The following is a 12968-nucleotide window of genomic DNA, read 5'->3' on the forward strand; positions in this document are numbered from 1 at the left end:
TTACCAAACCCACCTAGTCAGCAAAGCCTTCACATCTTGTCAATAAACATTAGTCTGGGCATCAGTTAAACATCCACAAAATGGATTGGTTTATTAAACGTATTACCAATCCCTTTTTTACTACAGTCTCCCTACAGAAAAAAATTGCACATGCCAAAAGACAGTCAATATTCACTGCCTCACACCACAAGACAAAAGCACAGACACACACACACACACACACATGGATGGCAAAGAACCTAAAGAACACAAAAAACTAAATCTGAAAAGGCCACTGTGGTCCATGGTGACATATTCAACAGGCATGTAAGCCCTATTGCTGTGTTCAGTTCAACTTGTAAAGTCTGAATTTACAACCTACTACTTGGAAAAGTGTAAAAAAATATTACTTGATCTCAGACATCCTATTTGCAAGCTCGGGCCAAAATCTGACTTGACCATAAAGACGTGCTGTATTCTACATGTACTCTATTCAAGTCATTTTAAAGGTGCCATAGAATGCATTGATACAATATTTTAAAATGTTCTCTGATACAGAAGGTATGTGGCTTAGGTAAGGGCAAAAATTATCCAGAAACGGTTTTACATGTCCATTTACAACCCTAGGATTTGTCCCTAGAATGAAATGGTCTGTTATTACCTTATTTGCAGTGTTGGGAAGGTTACTTTGGAAATGTAATAGGTTACAGATTACAAGTTACCCTACTTAAAATGTAATAAGTAGTGTAACTTTTCAATTACTTTATTAAAGTAATGTAACTGATTACATTTGATTACTTTTTGATTACTTTTCTAAATTTCTAATGTTTTCAACTTAATCATTTTCAAACATGTAAACCAGGCAGGGTTAAACTTACAATATGTGCTCAACACTGATAACTGTCAGACTTTCATTTGGAAGGGTCATGAATAATAATGTTGAGCTCTGCTCTGATTGGCTGTTTCACAGCGCAGCTCATTTCAGTAGCTCACACAGCAAACAGATCTCTACTGTCCGGCGTGAACGATGGAGGGATTAGGCATCCAACCTTATATGTTTGAGCCTGTATCAGACGAAGATACAGATTTGAGAGGTTTTGCAAGAATGTTTAGCGTCCGTGGTATGAGCATGATCGCTGCGAGACGCTGGTGGCGTGAACGAGGCTTGAGAGAGAGTTGTGAGTGAGGGCGTGGACACAGCCTCTGTGTTGCCAGATCCAGCTGTTATAAGCGTTTTTGGACTTGTCTTTTCCACTATTTTGACTTTTCAGAAAGTTAATAAAGTAGGACGTTGCAGTTTAGGGTCAGCGATATCTTTATCTTATCTTAATTGCAAAAGATCTGAAATAATTTAGGTTTATTTTTATTTATTTATCGGTTTTTGTTTGTTTTAATAGCAATATCTGGCAACACGGCATCGATGATTCGGCTGTGCAGGTCCGGTTGGTCTAGAACAGTGATCCTCAAATCTGGCTCACGAGATCCACTTTCCTGCAGAGTTTAGCTCCAACCCTAATCAAACAAACATAGCTGTGATTTTCTAATGATCCTGAAGACATTGATAAGCAAACTCAGGTGTGTTTGATTAGGGTTAGAGCTAAACTCTGCAGGAAAGTGGATCTCGCGAGCCAGATTTGAGGATCACTGGTCTAGAACATGGGCTGGTATACGTTATGCAAATGTTGGGGGCGTAAACATTAATGATCCTGACTGTAACGTCACAGTTGGTGTTATGTTGGGATTTGCCTCTTTTTCAGTAGTCTTTTGCACGCACAAGATTTACATAAGAAGGAGGAAACAATGGTGTTTGAGGCTCACAGTATGTCATTTCCATAGACAGAACGCTTATTATTCAACTATGCCAAGGTAAATACAGTTTTCCATTCTATGACACCTTTAAAACTTTTCATCATCTAGCACCAATATGATGTAAATGACAAAAAATATAACCCTTTGCGTGTACTTCCTAAAGACACTTTTTCACGTATTTTACTACAGCATAAAATACATCAGTAATACCCCATTTGTGATTTTACGTATCTTGAGAAAGGCAGTTGCTAAATGGAAGGTTGTTGGAGACATTAAACGCCATCACACCAAACAGATAAAACTCATCTACTCACTAGTCTGCTTTTACAGTCTAGTTTATACCCACGACCTTGCAAACTATTCCTACTGAAACTTTTCAACTTGCACGTTTTATATAAAGATGGAAAGAGTTGTCAGAAGCTTAATGGGATAGTTCACCCAAAAATGAAAACTTACAAATTTGAACTAAAATAACTACGTTACTGCAACCCTATGAATGAATGAAAGAAATGCATATTTTTCAATTACAGAGAACTTGGAGAGTGTGGGCTGCTTTTGGTGCTTCAAATTGTGCATCAAAAATGAGGTCCAAGATTAAGAATACGCTAGAAGTTAACATTTAAACAAATGTGTCATTTTCTTCTCTCTATTTAACATTAACTTTCAATAGTGAAAGAAGTCAAAACGCGGACGGTGAAGGGAATTGCCATTAGTGTGAGCCTGTAGCTGTAGCTCTCTTCTCTAAGCAGAGTTTTACTAAATACTAACGGTCCCTCTATTAAAATTAGTTATTTTCTTCAGTTCTTCAATTAATTTCTTAATGGGTTATTTTCTTCAATTTCAGTATTGAGCATTCAAACAGTACACTGTTTTCTTTAGCAGATTTCAAAAGGAATTAAAACTGTAAACAATGAAATCGGTGCAAAAACTCCCACTCCCACTCCATCTCCACGGATAATTGCACACCTGCAAAACAAATGCTAGCATTGCTTTTCTGCTTTGTGTCATCTTGCACAATTCAGACGATGAAACGTTTAATGGTCGGAAGCTGGAGATATCAAGTAGGAATGTCCCATATCCGACTTTGAATGGAACACAGCTTATAACTCCTCAACAGGTCAGAGGTCACATGTGTTCTCTGTGGGAGTCCCATATGAGAGCGATGCTCTCCAAAAGTATAGAATGAATGAGGATAGAGTGAGAAAGAAAGATGAGAGCGGAAAGACCCCTGGCCCAATATCATCTCACTCATTTCACTGTAACTGAACTGAGGGTCACACTATGGAGGAAGAGTGGGAGGGTGTGGAGGGGAGCACTGAGGGATGAAGGGAGTAGGCATTGGGACGTAGAGAGCATCTGGTGGAAACATGTTCCATCGTCTCATGGGCCACACACATGTTTTTGTTCCACTCACTGGGCTGCCTCAAAATCTAGTAAGTTGCCTACATAGAAAGCATTTTTGGGCATAAGACTCACTCATAGATAAGACTATGAGACCAAATAAAGCTGCTTAGAAAGGTTCACTTGGTCCTGAGAAAGCCTTAGCAATACACACATACAAAGGAGTAATGTGAAAACAATTAAAATATATAATATAAAAGATTATTTAAAAAAAAAAAAGGCATGCAAAAAAATTCCTATAAACCCTATTTTACGGAGTTGTAAATAATACAAAGATCAGTGGAATTAATTTTACAAGAAAGTACTATTTCACTCTTTCTACTTCAAAATTTCATGTTTAATTCAATGTGTTACTTGCCTTACAAATGAAACGCAGGATCTTTTTTTTTTTCTTCAGTGTAGGCCAGAATCTAACATCCATTAAACAGTACACTAGAATAAACTACAGGTTAAACCACATCTTTCACTGGTTTGCATTAGGTTTCACTATGTCAGTGAGACCTCCTGGACAAAGACTGTAATGGATTTTCTTTAAAGGAGAGGCAGTGTTTGTGGTGTTTTACCATCATTCACACCAAGCTTCAGGCAGTACACATGGTGGATACTAATAATAATATTAATAATATCAAGATATTACGTATGAAACCCTTTGGTCTCCTCCTATGCACAACACTCTCACAGCTTTCCAGACCCATATGGCCTGTATGCTCTCTTACAGGGGTCTACACGGCAGGGGCCAATCCATCAGACACAAGCACAACGGAACAAGTCTATCAGCAGGGCACTGGAGTCAGACCGGACACAGCTGTGGGCATGAGTGTGTGAGTCCGCACTGATCCAAAGCAAGCGAGAGTGCATTCATTACCTGACTTCTGACAAAGCATACATGCTGCTTTCATCTACCATGGAGGGAGACAGATGCACTCTGGGATTAAGTAAGGCCTCCTCACTTGGGTTACATTTTAATTGCTAGTGCTAATTAGGGTTGGCAACTGAGATCTTGTTCTGAACAGTTCTATTTATTACTGGAACAAAATGATTTACAACATTTATGACGTTACTGTTGAATATCTGACAAAACAAAACAAAACAAAACAAAAATGTCTGACAAAACAAAACAAAATAAAACAAAACAAAAACGAAAAGAAACAAAACAAAACAAAATAAAAAACAATACAAATTAAATAAATAATTAAACAATAAAAAACTACATAAAACAAGCAAAACAAAAATATACAAAAATTTAACTAAATTAAATTAAATAAAATCTCTACTGCTACTGCTGGGGTACACCAAAGATGCAAGGGTGTAATCTCTGTATGTGTGTGGGGGCTTTATGCATACGTGTACATGCGTATGGGCAGCATATGCTCTTTCTGCACACCTGGAGGGAGTGAATATTGCTTACATCAGGAGAAAAAAGCACTGCACTCTCTTTTTTCCACACACTTGTAAACAAAGTAAAACCACACAACCACAGGGCATGCTATTCATTTCAAGTATTACCACAGGGCAGAAAGGCAGAGAGAGAGCGTCTGTACTGTCCTGTTGCTAATAACTTTTGCTCTCAAGTTCTAACCACAATCCCCATTTAAAGCCAATACAGATATCTGTGCAGTCAATCTAGCATCAGCGCTGTGCGCACTGCCGCTGCATGCGGCCAGCTATAGTGCTAACATAAAACTCCACACATTCAGAACCAACATTACATGACAAATAAATCATAAATGAAACTCCAACACCCTAAAAATCCACCCAAATCACTAAAAGAGGGAGAGAAAAAGACATGCTGGCTTAGGAGAGCCTGTATGGTTTACATTAGCCGAATAGTTTCTGTTCCAACCCTGCTACCCCAGAAGTGACTTGTGTACACATCCAAATACAAATACAGGGGCAGGAAATTGGCAGAGATTTACAGTAATTATTGAGAGCTGGGCTATAGGGGTTTGGGCCCTGTGACAAATATAATATGATGTTAAACTGAGGCAAGCGATAGTGGCAGAGGCACGGGTAATCCACAGAAAAAGGATTTGAAGGGAGAGTGGCAAACGCCGGCGAGCTAGCAGCGGCCTAGCACACAGTAATAGGTTTTCATTACATTGCAATCTCTTTTAAATAATCCTATTCATTTTTCATGAGGTCAATTTTTCCCAGCAGACGAGAGATAGAAAGCCAAATACGTCTCTCAGCGGGCTGTGATCCGTCATGTGATGATAGATTGCACAAGCTTAAAAAAAGCTAGCTTAACAACTGCTTATGCAGATACACAAACAAACAGACATAAAGACAAACACAAACTGCACATGCTAGATGCGCTCAGAGATTTGGATGCATTGAGCGAAAGGAAAGGATTTACAAGAAGAACAAAAGCAAATTGTGGCAAAACAATCAGAAAGGGGTGGAGGGATAATTATTTCATAATTGTCTGTTTCAAATGTGTGAAAGCTTATTGACTCAGCAGCAAATATAAGTTGAAGATGTTGTGTGTGTTGGCTGGTACCAGCGATTCTGGGTTTGAAACAATGTGCTATTGTGTGGAAAAATTGGCTTATCCTTTGTCCTGACTACAATGATGTGCAGGGAGTTTTAGCCAATCAGCTTAGAGAATCCAATGTCACGTTCCACATAACTTGAGTTTTCACCCAAACTCAATTTATGAGTGAAATGTTTCTGTCTCTCAGAGACAAATAAGCTTAATTGGCATGAAAAATTGCATTGTTGCAGAAGCATTAAGATACAGTTAGAATAAATTCATAGTGAATAAAATGAATAAGATATGTCAAGTCATATTTATTTATACAGCGCTTTTTACAATACAGATGGTTTCAAAGCAGCTTCTCATTAATAAAAAGGAAAGCATCAGTGTTGCTGTTATAAAATGAAACCATAATTAAATGAATTCAGCTCTACAGAAGACAATAGTGTGATTATTCATATCAGTTTAGTTCAATGTTTCAATTCAGTTCAACTGTGAATGTTAAAAAGTTCATCAATTATGAAATGAGTTCAATTCAATTCAAGGCAAAAGTGTATTTTCAGGTCAAGTCAGTTCAATGTTGATTCAATTCAGTTCAATAACAGTGGCTATGTTGAAAAAGCTAAAAGGTAGTTAATAACTGGCCCATCTCTAAATCTTTATGATATTCTGATTTCTATATATGGCGTAAGACTTTATGGTCAAAAAGACTGGTTAGGCTAATTTATCATCGACCAATCACAACGGTATGATTTTATTTTTTCAGTGAAACATAATGGAAGAAATTTAGAAAAATGTCATGAGGGTGAGTAAATGACAGAATGTACATTTTTGGGTTTAAGTATCATTCATGTCCGTAGCACAAACTGTGTGGGACGAGTTACGCCAAGTGTGATTCTAGGCCAATGAAATTTTAGTGGATGGAGTTACCGAGGATAACAGCAGAAATAAAAGCCAAGCCATTGACAAAATGTACTGCCTTAGCAAATACATACAAATAACATGTGAAAGTGAAAATAAAGATGGTGTGTTGTCTAACCAAAGTGTATAAAATGAGCAAAACATATGCATTATGACTGAGATCTGAACGACATTTATGTCCTGCTAATGATACACACACAACAAACCAGTTGTACATTGCACAATGTCCATCTCTTATGAACAATTATTTCCTGTTTTTCAATTCAATTCCTAAAACAGAATGTAGATAATGGTTGTTTTCCTGCATTACAAATCTAATTCTGATTCCACAGAGAGGGGTAAAACAATACAAAATAGGTCAATGAATAATGCTTCTCCAGAAAGACACACTCATCGAACAAATGTATTCCTACTCTGCCGGTGAGAACAAAAGCTCAGGAGAATAACACACTTTGGCCTTGGACCTCCACACGAAGATGAAAGACGAGCATTTAGAACAGTTTCTGATCAAAAGAAGCCAGGAATAAAGGACTCTGAGTGCAAGTATTCATCTTGAAGTGCAATCGTACGAGCACATGGGGATGAAGCATTTTCTCTGGAGAGACTGGTATTAGGTTTATGCGAGAAATGCAATTATGCTAGTACCTATTTTACACAGTTCACTCACGGCAGCGGTTATTCAGACTGAGCTTTTTCTTTGTGTTTTTTGTCTTGATCAAATATATTAGCATTTAAGTAACGACGTTGGGAATCAGCTATGATTCCCTGATTCGATTCAAATTCAAAAGTTCTTGATCAAATTTTAAGTTATTATAACTAATTGCAGCAATATTTTTTTTTACAGTGTACCATTCTGAAGTAGTAAAAATTTGTAACGAATCAAAAAGTAAAATTATCTAATATTGTCTAATATTGTCTAATATGACTGAGGGTTAAGTGCATTATCATAAAAATACAGTAATCATGAAGGTTCATGAAGTTACTATATTCATGAGTGATTGTTCAGGATCAGTTTTAGGATAGTAAGTGGCTCACATGGGCGTCACTTTGTTTTAAAAACTGGTGAGGACAAACATGTCACAAAATGAAGGCTTGGCTCATGAATATTAATGAAGTTTTGGACATAATTTAACATGATCTTTTAAAAGCTTCTTCTGTATCATATACACCCCTGCTGCAAGCTAATTTTATAAAGTGATGGGGACAACATCGGACACTGTAATTGACCTTTTACCAGGAGATTGACAGGCGATCTGACCAATCCAGAGTCAATCCAAAACCAGACAGGAGAGTAGATTAATGTCTGTGGAATTAAAGTTGAAAAATGAATGTGTATTGTTTCTGCATTTGAGAGAAGATACCTTCTGATGTTCATTCATGTTTATTTTAAGCTTTAACTAGTGAAGAGGATGATCGGTTCAGGAGCCACTTCGCGATCTGTCACAACACATTAGACAGAGCCACAAAACGGTATTTATTGTTCGAATTTCTTACAAAATGACAAAATTGGAAAGCTGAGACTTTGTTTCATACCAAAAGTAACTGCTCTGTCTTCTCTGTTGGCATGTTGTCAGTTTCCTCTTTGCTCCACAATGTATTTTGTGAGAACATGATGTGTGGCGTGAGAGTGCCAAGGCTTGTCGGACATAGCAACAGTAACTAAGGGGGGGGTTTGCGAAGGGTCAATTGACACCTATGGTTCCAGAGGAGAGTCAAGATGAGGTCAGAGAGATAAAAAAATAGGTCTACATCCATTATGCTCCCTCATTAAGTCATAGAAACTAGCAAAAAAAGGTTGTTTTGAATGAGGAAAAGTCTTTTGCCATGTGACTATTAGAAACACACACACTCTTACACTATCACGATAATGAAAGCCAATCAATTGTTGGCATAGTCGATTGCCGCCACCGAAACATTACTTTGCGAGAACCAAATATGGAAAACTAATGAAGTGTAATTGAAATTCTGCTGCATCCAGCGTTTTAAGAGAGTGAAATATTTCTCGTTCAGTGTGTTATGGAAAAAAGCCGAGCTAATAGGGTCATCCTTATCTAATGTGTGGAAATGTGCTGCACTGTTCAATTCTCATGGTGAACGTTCAATTTTTAGAGCCGTCGCACCCATCACGCCTGCACAGAAAATGACTTGCAAAAGCGGCCATCTCATTTCTGTTTTAGTGATCCCTCCATTCCTCAGAGGCAGTCATCCAGTGGACTCTCTTCCTCGTTCACAACGTCTCTCTCTTCTCATCTGAACCTCCAGCACCTCTATAATCTCCTCTCTCACTCTCATTACTCCTTTTCTTTCCTGTCTCCGTCCTGTGGGAGGAAAGGTGTGAGAAGTCTGTCATCGTTCTCCCCTGTGGCTCTCCTTGCTAAGACACAAACCGATGAACTCCCTTAAACTGCTCTGTGGAGCGCTGCAGAGGCCCCGTCTGAATATTTGCTGCAGGTATGGGTATCATAAAGCTAGTCTCTTATCTTTTTAGCCTTTATTGTAGGCGGAGCTGAGAGAAGAATAAAGGGTAGGACATGATCAGAGAATTATATAAGACGTTTGAATAGAAGTTATGGTCACCCACAAGAGCACATATTGTAACCAAAGTATGCAACTTGATGATGTACATGTGCACACGTTTGTTAAATCATAATAAAATAAGTATAAAATAAGTCAAATGATCAGTGGTGATTCTTATTACATTCTCAGTGCTGTAGTACACAATTTTTTTTTTCCAAATTGTTTTCTTATGAAAATCAATTGTTCTGTATTACCGTAATGACAATTTTTATGAATAAAACTTGTCACTTTCTTTATGTATATATATATATTTTTTTTTGTTTAGTTTTTTAAAGAATTTTCTTATGCTCACTAAGGCTATATATATTTGATCAAAAATACAGAAAAAAAACTTAATTTTGTGAAATATTATTGCAATTTAAAATAACAGTTTTCTATTTTAATATACTTTAAAGTATAATTTATTCCTGTGAAGCAAAGCAGCATTTTCAGCATCATTACTCCAGTCTTCAGTGTCACATGATCCTTCAGAAATCATTCTAATATGCTGATTTTTGATTAATATTGGAAACTGTGCTGCTTAATATTTTTTGGGACCTGTAATACTTTTTTCAGGATTCTTTGATAAATAAAAAAAGTTAAAAAGAACAGTGTTTATTCAATATAGAAATTTTGTCAATTTTAGTCAAATTTAGTAATTTCTTTCTATTTTTAAAAAATTAATACTTTTATTCAGCAAGGATGTGTTAAATGGATAAAAAGTGATAGTAAAGACCTATACTGGTAGAAAAGATTTCTATTTTGAATAAATGCTGCTCTTTTTTTTTAACTTTTCATTCATCAAAGAATCAAAGAAAAAAGTATCACAGATAAAAAAAAAATATTAAGCAGCACAACAGTTTCAACACTGATAATAAATCAGCATATTAGAATGATTTCTGAAGGATCGTGTAACACTGAAGTCTGGTGTAATGGCTGATGAAAATTCAGTGCTGCATCACAGAAAGTTTTTTTTTCTGTATTTTTGATCAAATAAATACAGCCTTGATGAGCACAAGAGACTCCATTAAAAACATTAAAAATCTTACTGATCCCAAACTTTTTAACGGCAGTGTATATTAAAATATAAATATATACATTCTTCTAATACATATACATTAATTTTTTCCCCAATTAATTTACTCTTGATAGGTTTTGTGAAATTCATCCAACCGCTCAGCTATTCCAACACAGTTATTGAATTTTCAATGGATGATGTAAATCGGTACGATTTACTTTATAACCCCATCAACAGTAACAAAACAACACTGGTGTACTTCCTGCGCTCATCATTAACAAAGTTACTTGCCTGCCAACCGGCCAGGAAAACAAATCGCCACTAAAGCAGTCATATCAGCGCATACACAGTAATCAAAACAAAGCCATTACAGCAGCTGTAAACCTAAATCTAGTGTACAGGTTTACATTCTCACAGCTATTCATGGCCTCTGAGGGGATCCAGAGAGAAGGCCGGTGGCATAATTCACTCGATTTTTTTCCTTTTAATGTGCCTACGTCCAGGTGAATATGAGCGTACACCAAAAAATTTCAATTAAAAAACTATTCAAACTTTCTATTATTCATGAACTAAAGGGGGCTCTCTTTATTGGTTATGTATTATTAATATCCTAGCGCTCGTATCAAAGACGATCCAATTTCATATCCAGCACTTGGAACCAAATTACAGTGGGTTTTTATTCATGGTTGAATTGGACCGCGGGGCTCGCTCAGGCTGGCCATTGTGCCATCCACCATAGCTACAGTCGCCACGGTCACCAGAGAGCAGCTCTTCAATACTTTCACTATTGTTTTTTTAAAAAGCCATCATGTGACACAGATTTGGTCTGTAGCCGTGGCTGATGTATCAGATATAGAGCGCCGCTGATTAGATTTCCAAGGTAATGTTGGAACACGAGAGATTAATTGTGTTACAGTGAGGGGGAGCATTGATTCATCCCCCAGCATGCACTTAGACAAGACAGCCCACATTTCACATTGAAGAGACTGCTAGAACATGGATGGTTTCCAACTCCTCTTAATATGATATATTCTAAATACTGTTTGTATATATATGAGATCCACTCACAGGTGCATAATGGAATTAGATTTGTGTCAAAAATATAGAATCAAAGTAACATATACACCACTGTTCAAAAGTTTGGGGTCAGTAAGATTTTTATAATTATATTACTTTTTTAAAAGAAGTCTTTTCAAACATCAAAAATACAATATAAACATTAACACTGTAAAATGTTTTTACAATTTAAGCTGTGTTTACAATTCGAACATATTTTAAAATGTAATTTATTCCTGTGATGCAAAGCTGAATTTTCAGCAACCATTACTTTAGACTCCAGTGTCACATGATCCTTCCGAAATCATTCTTATGTGCTGATTTAGTGCTTTTTTAAAAAACATTTCTTAATACCATTAATTTTGAAAATTGAAAATTTTAAAAGCTCCTTGATATTTTTGTGGATATATTTGTATGTGGGTTTTTTTTTCAGAATCCTTTGTTGTAAAGAAAGTTCAAAATAAAAGCATTAATTTAAAAGATTAATTTTCTGTAACGTTATCAATTCATTTACTGTCACTTTTGATAAATTTAATGCATCTAAAGTATTAGATAAAAAAAAAAATAGATAAAATAAAAAATAAAAACTTACAGACCCCAAACTTTTGAATGGTACTGTGTATAGTAGCAAATCTGTTCACTTGGTTTTAACAATTTATTTTATCATCTCCAGGTTAACTCTGGATGTCTTTATTCTCTGTAAAGCTATGTTTGCTCAAAATGTTATACTTTTCCATTTCCATTGATAGGACAACACAGAGAGAAGGCAGACAGCGAAATCAGACAATAATGTTAATGACTTACCCAGATCCATGCTCTTAGATGACTTCACATGATTCTGCTCCATATGACCCTGCTGACCTCCGTCAGTCAAAGAAGCGTCAGCTGAACGAAGACCTGAACTCAGACTGGACACACACACACACACACACAAACAGGGCAAACATGCATTTCTTTCTTATTTTTATTAAATAGTTTTAAGTCACAGAACAAAATATTGCACGGGTTTGCACGACTACTTGTTTTTTACTAGTCTGACAGAAAAACAGTCAACTATTCAGTGGGATTAGTGTTTAACTCATGAAAATCAATCACCATAAAATACTCATGTTCCACTTGCTCATTCATTGACACTTTATTATGTTCAGGATGGTTTAAAAGATTTCTGGTTTGTAAACACTACAAACTCATATCATCTCAAGCCATATATTTGGCATTTACAATACAAAACTAATGTCAGATAATTTAGCTACACTGGGTTACACTTTGTGGTCAGAGGAACTGTCCTCCTGATTTTGCCAAGTGCAGACAAATACTCAAGTCATGTGACCAACTGGTGTCAAAAATAATTAACTAGCCGGTGCAACCCCAACATGGAAAAAGAGACATGTTTGTCAATTTCGGTCCAAGGCAAATCCATGTTACCTCTGCTGGAGTGTCAGGCTGTCCTGTCTATGAGGATTAGCAGCGAAGCCTTCATCATCCCCTTCTTCCATGTGACCGTATCCCCCATTTGAAACTGTGTGAGAACGGGCAAACCGCAGAGAGAGAAAAGCAATCATTAGAGCTCTGAGGAAATATTATGCAGGCTCATTTAAGAGGGGTCTGCTGGGGTCAGGCCAGCAGTGGAGAAGGGTGACAGTCTGAGACAGACAGGCAGAGACAGAAACCATTATCAGCTCCAACACACTGCAATCTCCACTCACCTTTAATGATCTTTCACTCCTATGATAATAGGACTGGGGTCTCGGA

General features: G+C 36.7%; 1 protein-coding gene across 1 annotated transcript in view; it reads right to left on the reverse strand.

Moving 5' to 3' along the window:
* Positions 1 to 12968, reverse strand: part of LOC107716778 (partitioning defective 3 homolog B-like) — a 335521-nt gene that overhangs the window by 126970 nt on the left and 195583 nt on the right. The window contains exons 15-16 of the mRNA XM_016523332.1: positions 12642 to 12735; positions 12021 to 12124 (exon numbers count right to left, since the gene is read on the reverse strand). Of these exons, the coding sequence (XP_016378818.1) occupies positions 12021 to 12124; positions 12642 to 12735 (198 nt within the window). The remainder of the gene's footprint in view (positions 1 to 12020; positions 12125 to 12641; positions 12736 to 12968) is intronic.

The sequence above is a fragment of the Sinocyclocheilus rhinocerous genome, unplaced genomic scaffold, assembly GCF_001515625.1.
Source record: "Sinocyclocheilus rhinocerous isolate Xijiao unplaced genomic scaffold, SAMN03320098_v1.1 scaffold1441, whole genome shotgun sequence".
Lineage (NCBI taxonomy): Eukaryota > Metazoa > Chordata > Actinopteri > Cypriniformes > Cyprinidae > Sinocyclocheilus > Sinocyclocheilus rhinocerous.